At 37.9% G+C, this 12,133-nt stretch overlaps 2 protein-coding genes across 2 annotated transcripts; one reads left to right on the top strand and one right to left on the bottom strand.

Annotated features, from left to right (window-relative positions):
* The first annotated feature begins 36 nt into the window (after positions 1-36).
* LOC126368180 (la-related protein 7) lies at positions 37-6,441 on the top strand. The gene is made up of 8 exons (XM_050012071.1): positions 37-468; positions 1,053-1,220; positions 1,385-1,684; positions 2,302-2,334; positions 2,496-2,823; positions 3,601-3,725; positions 4,239-4,331; positions 5,194-6,441. Exons 1-8 carry the CDS (start codon positions 160-162, stop codon positions 5,398-5,400), a joined length of 1,563 nt encoding a protein of 520 aa, XP_049868028.1. The 5' UTR covers positions 37-159; the 3' UTR covers positions 5,401-6,441.
* Positions 6,442-6,951: 510 nt separating this feature from the next.
* LOC126368157 (VWFA and cache domain-containing protein CG16868) lies at positions 6,952-11,205 on the bottom strand. The gene has a single exon (XM_050012042.1). It carries the CDS (start codon positions 11,006-11,008, stop codon positions 7,430-7,432), a length of 3,579 nt encoding a protein of 1,192 aa, XP_049867999.1. The 5' UTR covers positions 11,009-11,205; the 3' UTR covers positions 6,952-7,429.
* Positions 11,206-12,133: the final 928 nt, after the last annotated feature.

Below are 12,133 nucleotides of genomic sequence, written 5' to 3' on the forward strand. Positions count from 1 at the left end.
ACTGTCAAATTTCTTTCAGCTGTCAATGTCCGCGAAAGCCGAAAAACGAACCGGGAAATTGCAGCGTGACTATTTTTGTGGATATAATTCATAAATATACTTGCTAATCAAATTTTTTGACCATCTTTCTTCTGTTACTTGAATCTGCTAACTGGCAAGATGTCTGAATCAGAAACAACAGAAGTTTCTGGTCAGGAGACGAAGCTTGGACACAGTCCGAGAAAACGCATACGACACCGCAAGAAACAGCTTTATGAAAACATAATGAAGCAAATGGAATTCTACTTTAGCGATGCTAATCTTACTAAGGACAGATTCCTCGGTGATCTTGTAAAGAGTGACCCTTACGTTCCTTTAGATGTGTTCCTCAAATTTAATAAAATTCGCTCTATGACCCAAGATGTTAATGATATCGCTAAGGCTATGAAGCATTCCACTATACTAGAGTTGTCAGAAGACAAATCAAAGGTGAGTTCTTCCTAAAACTCATTTTTTATAATAACAAAGTTACTTTTTAAATATGTAATCTAAACTAAAGAGAAAGCTCTTCACATACATAACATAGTATCACGCCTGTATACCTGAAGAGGTAGGTAGAGTTGTATACTACTCCACTCCTCACCAGCTATGAACCTCAAGACATTCACAATTTCATAATATTTTTTTCTTATATGCTAAATATAAGGAATAAAGTGGACCCAGGTACTACACTGTGTAAACACTAGGCATACGAAGAACATGATTAAGTCATAATAGGATAGTTACTAACTAATCAAATCAGTTACTTTTTACTAAACATCAAAATACAAAATTACTATGGAATTCATATGAAAAAGTGACCGGTGATGTTATAGAAAAACGTGACAAAATGTTGCACTTACTATTCCATTTTTCTTTATTAGATTTATAAATAAGTTAAATAGAAAAAGAAAGTGTTTTTGTCACCTTAAGACCTGTCTTTATTTAGAAATCAGAATTTCATAATTTATTTTTGACCTAAGAAACTACCCAATTTTAAGTATTCAAATTGTTGTGTTATCATTTAATTTTAGGTGCGAAGGAAAACTCCAGTGCAAGCGTATGATGCTGATTTGAGGACTGTGTATGTGGAGTCCATCCCAGTAACTGCAACTAGGGAATGGTTGCAGAGAGTATTTTCTGTATACGGGGATGTGGCTTATATTTCACTGCCAAAGTTCAAGAATTCACAGAAAATTAAGGTAATAATTTGTAAAATGTAATCTAATGTAGTGAAAAAAGTAACACCCTTTCTTCTTGACAAATCTTAGCTGATTATTTCACATTTTACAATCATTTGGTTAGTTTTAGTCTAAGTTCACAAGTAAGTTATATGATCAACAATTAAAATTTTACACATTTCTAGGGCTACGGCTTCATAGAATTCAAGAAACCAGAAGATGCCCAGAAATGCCTCAACATGTTCATAAAAATGGGCTGCAAGCTTCCTACCTGCATGCCTCCTGAAGAACTGTCTTCCATCAAAATGTTCTCTATTGAGGAGGCACCAGAAGACGCTGATAATAGCCACAAAGAAGAGAAGCATGAAGAATGTGAACCACCAAAGAAGAAGAAGAAAAATAAGGAGAAAAAATCAAAGAATTTGGAGTTAAAACTTGAACAGGAGTCTGATGGTGAGAAGAGGGACACTCCAACTAGGTCTAGTGTGAGTAATAATGAAGTATTTTTGCCTTTAGAAGGTAGTGCTGAAGGTAGTGCACTATTGATGCATTATTTGAAGTAGCTTTTTATTTAGAATGGAAGTGGGCTGACATACTATTAGAGGAGGAGATAAATGGAGAAAAGTTGTTACACTATGGTACCCTAGAGGCCATAATAGAAAGAGGGGTAGGCAATTTAAAAAATGACAATGGCTGGAAACACTAAGACCTGGACCAGAATCATACATAACAAAAAAGAATGGAGAGAAATGGGGAGGCCTTTGCCCGAAGGCACACAGATTGGTTATCGTAGATATTAGATTAAGGATAAACTTTAAAATGTAGCTATCTGAAAAAAGACTATAAATAAATAAATAAATTTATTTAGAATAGGGTGGACTCATTAGCTCCGCCCTCTGAAGTAAGCCACAATAATTGTATACGGTATTTATAATTGTAACATTGATGTAAATAACATAGTAGCAATATTTATTTACCCCATAGACAAAACAGTTACAATATAGAGTAATATTAAAAAAGGAAATCAAAACAAAGAATTAACAAAAATAAAATATTAAACAAATTATTACATAAATAAAAATATTGTTATTTTTTTTTTCAGGAAGAAAATAAAAGCATCACAACTCCTAATGAGGTAAGTATGTTTGCTTTTGTTTTTCTTTCTCAGAATATCAAAACATGCAAACTTAAATGAAAAAACATATGAGGGTGTTGGTATATGTGTATTGCAATATATGTGTTTATGTTAGTATCAAAAAATTTCAATTCCACACTAAAACCTGAAATTATTCTCAGGAAATCAAAACATCAGAAGTAGAGTCATCAAAAGATGAAATGACTAGTCAAGACGAAGGCGCTGACGAGGCTACTAGAAAGAAGAAAACTCGGAAACGGACTGCCAAAGAGAGAAGCAAAGCGAAGAAGAGCTTAGGCCCCAACGAGGCCTCCAAGGGAGCTCTTTGGGGCCTCCAAGTGTTATCCAAATCTGAATGGAAATCTCTTAGGAATAAATACTTGAATTTACAAAGGAAGTACATGAAGGAAGTAAAGAAGACTTTGCAGAATAAACGCCATGCATTGTCTGGGATCCCGGCTCCTGCTGCTTCAGTTGAAGCTGAACAAGGTATTATTATAATTATTTATATCTGTTTGAAGATTGTAAATGTATTTGCATGATCCCATACTAACTAGAAGACTAGTTTTCTCTTCGCGGGTTGGAAGGTCAGACAGGCAGTTGTTTCTATAAAAAACTGGACCTGTCAAATTTTCAGGTTAGGTAAGTGGACCCTGTGAGAAACGGGATAATGCTACGGGGAAGATCTTAAGATACCAAGTATTTGTAAACAAAGTGAAACATATTCTCTTTTTAAAAAGTGACATGCTGTCTCCTGAGGCCTTAGCCAAGTTGCAAACAATTATGAAAAACGACATGTCACTAAATGGTCAATGGTCCACTGGTTGAGCGTTGGGCTCACGATGTAGACGTCTCGGGTTCGAAACCCGGTGAGGACATATCACTAAAATAAAATCACTTTGTGATCCCTAGTTTGGTTAGGACTAAGATGATGCGTGCTTCGGAAGGCACGTTAAATAATTTGGCCCGATCACTGCTTACTGATAAGCAGTAAGTAAGTAGTTGTTACATGAGTTGGAGGCTCAAAAATAACTCTGACACTAGGGTTGATCATAACCACCAAGAGTGGCTCAAGACTCGAAAAAAATTTGATAAAAAAAACTAGGGTAGATGAAATTGATAAGGGTTATGACATGGATTACCCATGTCAGTAAAGAGACAGTGATGAAAACAAAACATTATTTCAATGTTTAGATAAAAATATTTAATAAATTCAATAATACAATTTGTCACATATACAATTTATTTAACAATAATACATTTCAGCAATAATAAACCCACAAGCGAGTGAGGCCAGCAAGAGTGTGGCACCCCTAGAGCGGATACCGGGCGTCTTTGTGAAGGAAGTACTGCCTGAGCCCTGCCTCGACGTCAGGCTTACTAAACGGACGGTATGTATTATGTCACAAAAATGTAAACAGCCTGTATACAACCCACAGTCAACTCACACACTGCGGGTGTGAAACAAAAAACAAACGCCTATTATAGGTACTATGATTTGACAGCTTAGTAGTAAAAGGCTGTATACAATAGTATACAGTATTGATTCCGGGTATTAGCCGTAAAATACACCTCCACCTACCCGCAGTGGAGCAGGGTAGTGGAATATGCTCCATACCCTTTCCGGTTAATGGAGGGAGGCCTGTGCCCAGCAGTGAGACATACAGTCATGAGCAATATAATGTACCCACTTTAGAACTCTGTCGCACTAATATATTTGACATTTAGTGAGAGTCACAGTTCAATTTGTCGAAAAAGTTAATGTGACATGGTACCAAAGTGTATACATATTAATGCTCGTGGTGACCGTACATATATAGGCTCTTTATGTTAAGATTTCATACATTATCCTAAAGATTTTTGGCATCTTTTTGTATTAATTCATTCTTACTTATAATTTTTAGGTGAGAAGTAACGTACACGTACTACACGTTGAAGCAAAGGAAGGTCAATCAGAGATTGTCATGAGGTTCGACTCTGCTAAGGCTGCCGATGAGGTAAATAACGATCTAATACGGGTGTTAGCGACATCGCAACGAAAACTTTGAGGGATGATTCGGACCATGATTCTGAGTTGATATCAAGTGGAATTTTCCATCGCAAAGTATGGAACTGAAAATAATTAAAAAACAAAAAAAAAATCCGACGATTACGATGTTACTAGCACCCTGTATAGTATAACGGGTGTAAGTGACATCGTAAGGAAAACTTTGAGGGATAATCAGACCATGATTCTGAGTTGATATCAAGTGGAATTTCCTGTCGCAAAATTCATGAAAATTTTAATATTTTTTTTAGTCCGAAATTGTGTTTTAAGCTGCGTAGAACCCAAATTTAAAATAAATAAATAAAAATAAGTAATTATTAAAAATTATCAACGCCTGCCTCGCCACAACCAGCATCACGAAATGATCAATTCGAAAATCTGGCCACGAAAAATTAACTGATTTGACTAGTCAGAAGCTGACGTGTTTGTTTACGTTACGTGGTAACTATTAAGTACATAACCAGCCTATATACCGTCCCACTGCTGGGCACAGGCCTCCCTCAATGAACCGGAAGGGGTATGGAGCATACTCCACCACGCTGTTGCACTGCGGGTTGGTGGTGTTTTTACGGCCAATAGCCGGGACTAACGGCTTAACGTGGCCTCCGAAGCACGGAATCATCTTACTTTTTCGGACAGTCAGGTGATTCAAGCCTGAAAAGTCTTTACCAAACAAAGGACAGTCTCACAAAGTGCTTTCGACAATGTCCCCATCGGGAATCGAACCCGGATCTCCAGATCGTGAGCCTAATGCTCTAATCACTAGACGACAGAGGCTGTTCTGATATATATTTTAATTATTCTATTTCCAGTACTGCGCCCAATCAAGCAACCGCGCGAGAGTGCTCTCGGGGGGCGAGGAAGAGGAACAGTGGACACGAGCGGAGGCGGCCAGGAACAGCAAGCGCGTGCGCGGGCGCGCGCGGCTGCTGGAGCGCCACGACGCGCTGGGCGCGCGCGCCGCGCTCGCGCCCGCCTCGCCGCAACCCACGCACACGCATATACGCTTCGATGAGTGAGCCTTACCTAGCTACGTGGACGTGTGACGCTTAGCAAATAGCAATTTCTAGTACAATAAGTTCCAGATACATTTGGTTTTCCCTTCGCGGGTTAATAGGTCAGACAGGCAGTCGCTTCTGTTAAAAACCGGACCTGTAAAATCTTCAAGTTAGGTAAGTGGACCTTGTGAGAAACGAGATAACGCTAGGGAAATGACTATTCTGACAGCTGTCCTACGCAACATGCTGTATGTAACTAATCTAATCTAGCCTACAAGATCCCACTGCTGGGCAAAGGCCTCCCCTTCCTCTTTCCATTTTTCGCGGTCCTGTGCGTATTCCGGCCAGTCCCTCCGGCAAGCGTCCAAATCGTCACACCATCTCTTTCGAGGTCTACCACGACGCCAGTACCCGTCATGAGGCACCCAATGCGTGATTCCGGGTGCTGCGTATGCTGTATGTAACGCATGTATATAAACGCCTGTCTGACCTACCAACCCGCGAAGGGAAACCAACCGAATACACATTTCCTCACGATGTTTAATCTCGCCGCTGAGCAAACAAACCATTGAAATCAAAAATCATTGCTTTGGGCCCTAGGTTTAGAACCTGCGACCTAACAGAGAGTCAAACGCTCTTCCAGCATGGCTACTATAGCTATTGGAATAGTACATTTTCTTATGTCTCCTTCATACTAGCCTAAACCCTATCTTTCAGTCCTGCTCTAATATACACCATGCTTGAGTGCTAGAACTACAAGTGATAAGCTTCACCAATAGAACTTATCTTTACATAGTTAAAGCCTCACCAGAAATTAAAAATAATCTACAACATTTTGAAACTATTTTTTTTTTCTAGACAGACGTCTATTTATCTAGAGCAAGTCTATTCACCTATTCCTCACATGCATTGTATTGAATTTGTTATAAAATTAGCTCAAAAGGAGACTAATTACGAGGCAGGTTCCTCTGTGATGGAATACCTCTAGTTGTTGAGTATGTAGGCAAAAGTCAGTATATTCCACTTTGTAGTATTTTTAAAATAAACTTGTATATTTTAGTACATCTAAGTTTTATTGCCCCTCTCATAAAACTACCATTGATAATTCAAACCATTACCATTGGTAATTCAAATTCAAAAATATCTTTATTCAATAGGTAACAAAGTTAGGGTAACTTTAATACGTCATTTTTTACATAACAAGCGTCTCATCCGCCCAAACTACTGCAGCTTAGGAAAAGCTACACGAAAAACCTCGGCACAGGGCAACCTAGACGTTCTTTAAAAAAAAAATTGTAATACAATTTAGTTATTTGGCTGCCTAATAGCAGTTCCGAGACAGTTAATAATTACTAACCCTATAATAACCTTTTTTACACAGAAGTTTCTGTTTAATTTTATCTTAAAACTGTGCAAAGGTAAACTCTGAATGTCAATGGGGAGTCTTATTGTAAAAAAGTATACATTGCCCCTAATAATAAAAAATGCAACATTATATAAAAGAAAATTTATTGTAAGTAAATGCAACATCAAATTCAGTCTTAAAAATACGTTACGTAGATAAGATTATCTTAGTCAATACAAGAGGCACAGGCACATTTTTATAAAATTAATTTTAGCCTATCTTATTCACTTAGCAGCCTAATATATTGTGATTCACACATTACCAATACACCTGTTACAGTCCGATTTCTTAAGCCTTAATATCGATATAAAATTGTACAGTAAACACTGTCAAAAATTGGATAAATGTAGGTACCCTGATGTTAGAGCATTATGTAGTATGGATGTCACATGAAAACGAATTTGATGTCAATGACTTTAGAAATAATAAAAAGCATTAAAAAACATTCAACCTCTATAAAAATATAAATTATTGTTTAAACAGAAGAGCACCAAACATTAAGTAACTGAATATTGTTATAGGGGGAGTTATAATCTTGTCCTTAAATCTAAGTTGGCAAATATTTATCACAATAATAATAATTAGCTACATCAAATTGAACTCAACTATGTACACAAGAGGTAGATTTAACTATGAGAAACTACATTATGATGCTTCCATATGCCTGTGGACTGTCACTGGTGCTATTATGCTGTTTTTGCCACATGGAAGTACAGTAACACTCATGTCTCCTCCAGCTTTTAATCTGGGTTTAATCTTCGCTGGGAGTGGACAGCTTACGTCTGATTTTGTATCATCTGAGAGCACAGTGGGATCATTCACTGAGAAACCAGTAGCCTCGGAGTCTTCGTGAGGCGTCATGGTGGAGTAGCCATGATCGGAACCTCCAGCGGTATGGGGCCGTCGGTACCCTGTCACAACCCTATAAGGTGAAATAGGCGCTTCTATCTCCATGGCCGGCAATAACTTGTCCTGTCCAGACTGGTCATGCATATCGTCGGACTGCAAGTGGCTCATCTGCACATCAGCGTCGTGCCAAGTTTCCGCAGGGCCGTCAACATACAGGTTGTGGCAACTTGCTGAACTAACATTTTGCCGGTAGCAATATATCGCTACAGCAATAACTAAGCTGACAGTGACAATGCATCCAGCAATCGGCCCTATAGTGGAATAGTTTCCAAAGGCATCTCTATTCAAATGGCCAAATGTTCCCTCCCCGTAAGGAGTGACGGCGCCCAAAACGCCGTTGAAGCAGGTAGACTGGGAAGTGCAAAAAGGAGCTGAAAGTGGCGTCCGACCATCGGCGTCTATCTGACACCACTCGCAACCAAGAACACCTAAACAGGACGAATGCGTCAAATATGTCTCGCACTGAAAATCGAAACAGGACTTTAAATTCTCAGCAAAGTTGTGGAAGTAGTGTGACTTATGGTTGTTATTTTCGGGCATCATGCCACAAAGAGAAATGTCCTGGTTAAAACGCGAGATATTCACATTGGGGCATTCGTAAAGCTCAGAGCTGCATTCACAGGGACACTCGCATTCGGTTTGCTCCATGCGATTGCAGTTGAGGCAGAGACGGTCGACCATACTGCAAGGACAGAAGGCTCCGACGCTACAAGACGCATTGACGAGACCCACAAATGCATTTGTGCCGGGAATAGCAGCGATGTAGTAATGAACACAGTGGTCCCCCGAAACAACGTTAGAGAGCACATTAGGCAAAGAAGTGTTGAACTCATAAAATCTTTGAATTGTTTTATCGTAAAAATTATTGCACAACCTTTTAGTAACAAAACCTTTGTGGTTCAACATGTCTATAGCTATCATAGATTCCTTGTGAGTGATATGCTGTTGTTCTATTGGACCCGAGCTGTTTGGATCCATTAATCCTGGATGTGAAACTAAATAGCCTCTGTTATTCATTATGAAGCATTTAACATATGACATGGCACATTGAGGCATGCTGTCAATAAGCAGTTTGTAAAGGAATCCCATTGTGACGTCCATTGCTACTACCATTGTTGGATAAAAGGGACTTTTTACAGCATAGGAGATAGAAACTACATAACCTGCACCACCAACATCTAAATTAGGTGGTGTTAGTATTATTTTCCCAGGGTTCTCTAAAGCGTAAGTATACCAAGGCCTTCTTACTGGTTCATAGTCATACTCTAGAACTGTCCCTGGGAACATCACAAGCACACCACTCTCAGTGACAGCATACCTCCTCACAATGTATTTAGAATAAGCTCCATGCAAATGTTGACGCTTATAAAACGACAGTATAGAGTTTAGGAAGCCAACATCTTGTTGTATCTCATTCTTTAAGCCAGGATTAGAGAGTAGTCCATGAGCTACACTTTTTAGGTATGCCAAGTAATTCTGCATGTAAGTTACAGCTTCCTGGCCATCGCCCATGTCATATAGATATGTAAAAGGTGACTGAAAACTAGAAGGGCTTAAGTACACAGTACCCTGGTCGATAGTAGCCACTTGTTTAAAGTGGCGACACATTTTACCATTCTTAGGAGGAAAGAGATCTAGCCTGTGGAACAAGATCTCCTTATTACTTCTAGTGAAAAATATGTTAGTCTTGTTAAACATTTTCTGTTCTAATATTTCAGAAACAATACACACAACATACAATTCATCAACCCACTTCCAAGAATAAATTATTGACTTAGTAGTATTCTTATCTATCATAGTTAAATTACCAAAACTATTAGTTAACATTTCTTGCTTAACAGTATCAATAAAGCTATAAGTTTCAATACTTTCCAAATTAGTGAATTTGATTTTTTCTGATGCAGCCTCAGGTCTTGGGAAAAATGTGTGCATCAGAACTTTTCCAGAGAAGTCCATAACAAAAGCTCTTTTCCGTTGATTTGAGCCTTTGAAGTAAATAATATCTTCAGCGAGGTCTGACCAATATAGATCCAAGCCCAGCACTCCATTATACGTAGGAAGTACAAGGGATATCATGAAGTCTCTTTCGGTTGCTTCCCAAACTGGACCTTCCACTTTTATCTTCTTGTTCTCATATTTAACTGGCAGTAAGGAGATGAAAGCTGATGCAACTTGGCCAATCACCCCACTGTCATTAATGTGCAGCCTCATGACAGAATGATTGTTTGAATGGTTATGCCACTTATCTATATGAAGGATTCCCAGTGAACTGTTCTTGTCTACTTGGTTCTCATAAATCAGTCCAATTGCAAACTTCATGTGGGGATCATTGGTGTATGGGAACATTTTCAGCCACGTCTCATTTTTCAAAACTTTTGTGTCAGTCAAAAATATAAATAGTTTGTGCTTTGGCAGGTTCTTTTGGGACAAAAGACTTTTTAACTCCTTGTTGATAGCCAGAGGTGATAGATTTGTGGAAGCAATGTCCAAACTTGACAGGTATTCTTTTAACAGGAGTTTGTTGTTGTCTGTGGCATTTCCTAAATCAGAAATGCCATCAGTACTACATGCATCTTCAAACTTAACAAAATCTGTTGTGTTGGTCATTTTCAGTGCCATTATGTCTGTACTTTGTAGAGCATAAGCCGCCTCCTTGGCTACACTCACAGCATGCTGCAACGAGTCTGCTTTCATATAGTTGTCAATAATAAACACCACAAGTTTAGGATCTGGGTGCACAACCTTGTGATATAAATACCTTAGATTTGAATGTGGCATTGTAGCACAATCTCTGTCTGTCGCGTAATCCATATGCGACAGGAAATACTGTCTTTTTATCTTCAAATCTTTAAAACGGTCCATCATTCTAGATTTTGTACTGAAAGCAGAAGGTATATCGTAGACATCTGAACTTTTAATGAATACTGACTTACGAATAGAGTTAAATGGACAAGGATGCGTGAAGGACGGAGTGCTATTGTCGCTGATGACACTGTTCATATCTTTGAGTATGTTTGTTGCTGAAGAGAGCTTGTAGCTTAATTTGTCAGCGATGCTGGTGAGTATGTCATTGTCGGAGGTCTGGTAGCGGCTCACTTTGTACGCAGTCCGGATTTCAAAGTGCGCTGTGTACTCGCTACCGAGTTCCTTCACCACTATTTCACTAAACTTACTCGCTAACGTGTCTGAAAGTTTGCGCACATTTTGTTTATAATCACAACGAATATCAGTCCGCGTGCAGTTATCACTGTCGGCGAGGACGTTCCAAGCACCGAAACTCGTTGTAATCATAAATAACAGCGATAAAAGCTTCATCTTGTCGGCATTATCTTTGATCCGCGTCACACATAATTATAGGGTTCATTACATTCACACACTGCAGATAATCCATGTATTGATTCCATAGTCTGTTGCTATGTATAGCAATGATTATTTGATACACTTTTCATTTATGTATGAGCCAAAAACAATAAAATACTAAATAAAAACAACAGGCCACTTTCCCTGCTCCAAGCCAGATGACATTTTATAAAACATGGCTGCTTGCGTTTAGTTTTTTACATTGCACATAAACATAATGCGTTTCGTTCGCTATATAATTATGAAAACATTTTTTTTTATTAAATAAGTATATTTCAAGTATATTTGAATAAAAAAATCCTAAAAATAATATGAAGTTTAAAAGATTGTATTTATTCGTATTTAGTACATCTGGCCAATTTTCTTCAAAGAATGTCATTTATGTTAATAAAAATAAATAAACATCTTTTTATTACTATTAAATGGCGATTATATAATATTTTTTGATCTTTATAAGCCAGAATCATGCCTGTAATATTAATTGAAATTATATAATTTTAGTGTATTATTTGTATTGTTGTAACTTTATTTTAGTACTTGGTCTGTGGGTCTTACGTACTCTCCGAAGCCCAGAAGCGCCTGGTACTTATTTAAATTATAAACTGACCATAATTTAATTACATTTGAAATTGTTTAACTTGTTGGGTTGATCAGATTCCTTCACAAAGCACCATTTTTACAAGCAGCGTTTTACAATATGACCCTACTTATTAAAATATCATACAGGAAGTAATGCTTTTTGGACTAAGTAGCTTTGATATTATGATTATGGACGCGTGTCAAGGTTTTAGCAAGTGTTACGCAAACCTTGGCATTGGGGTGTCATAGTTTGAATTACAAAGCCCCGTGTTACGCAAATAAATCCTTTGTGTATGTAGGTACCTATTTCTTTTCTTGCATAAACATACAGACATACGTACCTACTATTCCTTGCCTTGCTACTTACTTGTGTTTGAACTACTCAGTTATAATCATAGTAGGTACGAAGTTTTGGACTTTTGGCCAATAGAACAGAATGAAGGTAAGTAATAAATTCTATTATCAATAAATGTATTAGGTAAATTAAGTACTTATATGGCA

This window comes from Pectinophora gossypiella, chromosome 7 (assembly GCF_024362695.1).
Source record: "Pectinophora gossypiella chromosome 7, ilPecGoss1.1, whole genome shotgun sequence".
Taxonomy (NCBI): Eukaryota; Metazoa; Arthropoda; class Insecta; order Lepidoptera; family Gelechiidae; genus Pectinophora; species Pectinophora gossypiella.